Source organism: Crocuta crocuta, unplaced genomic scaffold, assembly GCF_008692635.1.
Source record: "Crocuta crocuta isolate KB4526 unplaced genomic scaffold, BGI_CrCroc_1.0 scaffold139, whole genome shotgun sequence".
Lineage (NCBI taxonomy): Eukaryota > Metazoa > Chordata > Mammalia > Carnivora > Hyaenidae > Crocuta > Crocuta crocuta.
In genome coordinates, this window is record NW_027533258.1 from 9,795,517 (window position 1) to 9,799,197 (window position 3,681).

At 66.6% G+C, this 3,681-nt stretch overlaps 1 protein-coding gene across 1 annotated transcript in view; it reads right to left on the reverse strand.

The window, feature by feature from the left end:
* The window catches only part of DNAH2 (dynein axonemal heavy chain 2), an 84,094-nt gene that overhangs the window by 8,171 nt on the left and 72,242 nt on the right, over positions 1–3,681 (reverse strand). The window contains 6 exon segments of the mRNA XM_077746745.1: positions 341–531; positions 769–952; positions 1,046–1,194; positions 1,286–1,472; positions 2,491–2,617; positions 3,431–3,630. Of these exon segments, the coding sequence (XP_077602871.1) occupies positions 341–531; positions 769–952; positions 1,046–1,194; positions 1,286–1,472; positions 2,491–2,617; positions 3,431–3,630 (1,038 nt within the window).

Genomic DNA, 3,681 nt, shown 5'->3' on the forward strand with positions numbered 1-3,681 from the left:
AGGGGTCAGCGCGGCCGCCTTCAGTGGTGACCGCAGCTGGAGCGGGAGGGCCAGCTGGGGGCCCAGCCCGTGGGGGCCGCGGGGACAGACGCGGGGAAATGCTGGGAGGCGGGAAGCCTCCGTGGGCTAGCTGTTTACTCTTCTGGGCCTCAGTTTCCTCTCTGTACAACGGGGGGTAGGGGCACCCACCTGCTGGGGGGTGTTTTGAGCGCACCTTCTAAGCGGACGATGCCGGGCACCTGCTACTACTCGGTTGGAAAGAAGGGCGCGGGGCCAAGGGGCCCTGTCGTTGCTGAGGCGGGGCCCCCGCCGGTGCCGGCAGGGACAGAGCGGTGCGTACCTTCGGCGGCTCTGTGGTCATCTTGATGCTGGCCTGCAGGATGGAGATGGGGAACTCGGGGTGCGGGCTGGAGCTGAGCCAGAGGCGGAAGGAAGGGTGGGGGTCCTCCACCTGCAGCTGCTCCACCAGTTTGTCCAGGTTGGGCATCCAGGACAGTGACAGGTGGCAGTTGGCTAGGAACACCCAGTGTCCTGCAAGGAAGGAGACGCTGCCTTCAGCGGGGGCCCTTCCCTGAGCGCCTTGTGTCCCCACGCTTCGCACCCGATGGCGCGCGAGTTGGGGAGGAGGCCCAGGGCCCGGGTCTGGCCCTCCCGGTGGCCCCGTGGAGGAGTGGTGGCTGCCGTGACGGCAGTGGGACCGCGGCCGGAGGTTCCGGGAGTGAGACCCGCACCAGGGAGGCGAAGGGGGGGTCAGGATGGGGCACTGACCCTGAATGACACCCTCTCGCAGGAGCCGGGCGGCAATGGGGGCCTGGCCCTGGCCCAGGGACAGGGCGTGGAAGCGCTGGGCCATGCCCGTGTGCTCCGCCAGCTGGAGCAGGGCGCCGGTGGGGTCCACACCCGGAGACAGGATGAACACCAGCGGGGTGCGCGGGGTCGAATCCTCCACCACCTGCCGGAAGCACGGGGCATGGCCTCAGGCAGGGGTCACGTGGGGGGGGGCGGGGACTACGGANGTGGGCAAGGAGGAGCCCAGGCCACTGACCAGCTTCATGTTTAGCACGGGCGGCTCGATGAAGCGGGAGCCGAGGTTGGAGACGATGAACGAGGTGACACAGAAGGCCACCCGGTCCTGGCGCAGGGAGCACACGATCAGCATTCGCTGCATCTCATTGCAGGCGTTTTCCCACTCACCTGGGGGTGGAGCGGGCCGGGAGGCAGAGGCTCGGAGGCGCCAGGGGACGGGGACCAGGGGGGAGGGCCCGGCGGGGAGGGGAGAGGGCACCTGGCAACATGGCCTTCTCCGGGGTGGCGCTGGTATACCACAGGTGCCAGTCCCGAGGGTACTGCTCGAAGGAGTTCATGAGCCCGTGGAAGTTGGTGAGCTTGTCCAGCTCTGTGATGTTGTCCCAGTAGGCGTCCGCCAGCCAGCCCGGACACGGGTTGTCCATTTGGCCCTCGCGATCCAGGACCTGGGGGCGGAGGGAGGAGCAAGGCACTGACCCTGAATCCCTCCAGGGAATTAAACGATGAGGAAGCCGAGACCCTGCGCGAGGCACCATGAAGAAAGGAATCGGGGAATCCGAGGGGGGCACCGGGATCCGCCTGGACTGGGGAAGTCAGGGGGCGGGGGTCTGGTATCCCAGGGGCTGAGCAGAGACCTCGGTGCAAATTTGGGGAGCTGGCGCCCTCTGGTGGCCTCGTGGTAGCACTGGCTCTTACTCTAATGATCTCGCCGGGGGAAAGGGCCCTTCCCTTCCTCACCCTCTTCAACGACCCCGTGTTTTGAGCACTTGGGACACATCGCTGAATCAAAAGGGCACAGACCTCTGCCCTTGAGGAGCTTATTTTCCAACATGGGAGGGCAGAGAATGAGCCAAAAACATAACGAATAATTATCGAGTCCNGTGGGCGTGCTGACGGGCTGGGGGTGGGGAGCACTGAGAGGCTATCAGCTATTAGCTACTCTGCACGGGAGGTGCCCGCGATCTCCGGGAGGGCGGACAGTGACCGCCCAGGGGAATGTGGCGTCGCTGCCTGGCGTTGTAAGTGCCTAACGGATTTAAACCGAGTCCATCCAGTGTGGGAGCGTGTTCCTCCAGCCAGGCTCGGCCTCCTGGGCCGCACGGGAACAGCAGAGCGGGATCCGCCCAGAGGGGTGGTTTCCCCAGGTGAAAGCAATGTGGGCGTGGGCGCTGAGGGTGCTGGCGTCTGGGTGACCACGGAGCCCAGGCCGGGGAAGGAGGGGCTTGAGCAGCAGTGGAAGACGCGAGAGCACACCTGTCAGTGGGTCACAGGTAAGAGGGGCCCCACACCCCCACCTGTAATGTGAGCGGCGCCCACGCACCCCCAGGGAGCCACACAGGCACCTGTTCCTGGCACTTCTCCTGGGCTCGCTCGCTGGAGCCCTGGGCCTTACCATCTGGTCCGGCTGGGAGTCCTGGTCACACGCGTCCCCGCCCCCAGCCTTGCGGCCTCGGCCCCACTCACCAGGCCCCCGCGGAGAAAGAAGTTGTACTCGTCCATGTTGAGCTTGCCCGAGGTCTCCAGGATCTTGGCGCACATCTGGAAACTGAATAGTAGCTTGTGGCGCTCAAAGAGGGTGCGGCAGGTGTACCTGGAGACGGGCACCGGGGCGGAGGGGGCAGGACACGCGACGGCAAAGTGGTTGTGAGCGCGGGTCCCACAGTCACGGAGCCTCACGCACAAGAAGGGCCCTAACCGGCATCTAAGCCAATCGTGGTGCCAACGGCCAGGGGCTCAGGGACACGTGAACCCCGCCATTCGTCGCCATTAAACACCACGCAGCACTGACTAGACCCTACTCGCTGCGGGTCCCGAAGGCGGAGATGAATGAGCCACAGCCTGTGTCCTGGAGGAAGTCAGCTGAAGAGGGGGGACAGGTTCTGAGGTGGCGTGATGGGGTGGCCAGGCGGAGGAGGGATGGCTGGGGAGGGGCCGCCGCTGCGCAGGCAGTTTGAGAGGAGCAGCGGGGCGCAGGCATGGAGGAGGAGCAGGGAGGACTCCCCAGGGAGCCGGAGCCGGAGCCACCGCGGGCCTTCGGGAAGAGCGGGCAGGGCAGTCCGCAGAAGATTCAGGAGTGAACCCGCAGGGCAGGGAGGGGAAGGCTCAAGGCCCGGGTGGCCCGGAGGTGGGTGTGGGTGCCCGTCAGGGGCGAGGACCCTGAAGGAAGGGGGAGAATGAAGAGTGTGGGCCCCCGCCCCCACCCCCACCCAGGGGCCAGGCTCCGCCCCAGGCCTGCTGGATCCGGACCCGGATTTCCCCGAGGTTCCCGGTGCTTGCAGGCCACGGGGCCACGGGACATGGGCTGGCAGCGTGGACACGACCAGACACGAGTGTGGCTCACGGGGCTCGAGCTCCGTCCCCACGGGGAGCAGGGGACAGGCCAGTGGCGGCGGCGCGGGCGCACCTGTACACGGCGTAGGTGTGGTACTCGTTCAGGTAGTCGATGCGGTCCTCCAGCTTGTTGCTGCGGTGGCTCTTGTCGATGCTGAGGATGAAGAGGCTGATGTAGGCGTCCAGCGAGAACTGGTACATGGGGTCGATGCGGCCCATGTCGTTGAGCACGAAGAACAGAACGGACGCCCGCTGGGCACACGGGCGGTAAGCCTGCGGAGGGGCGGAGCCAGGGCTGGGGGCGGAGCCAGGGCTGGGGGCGGG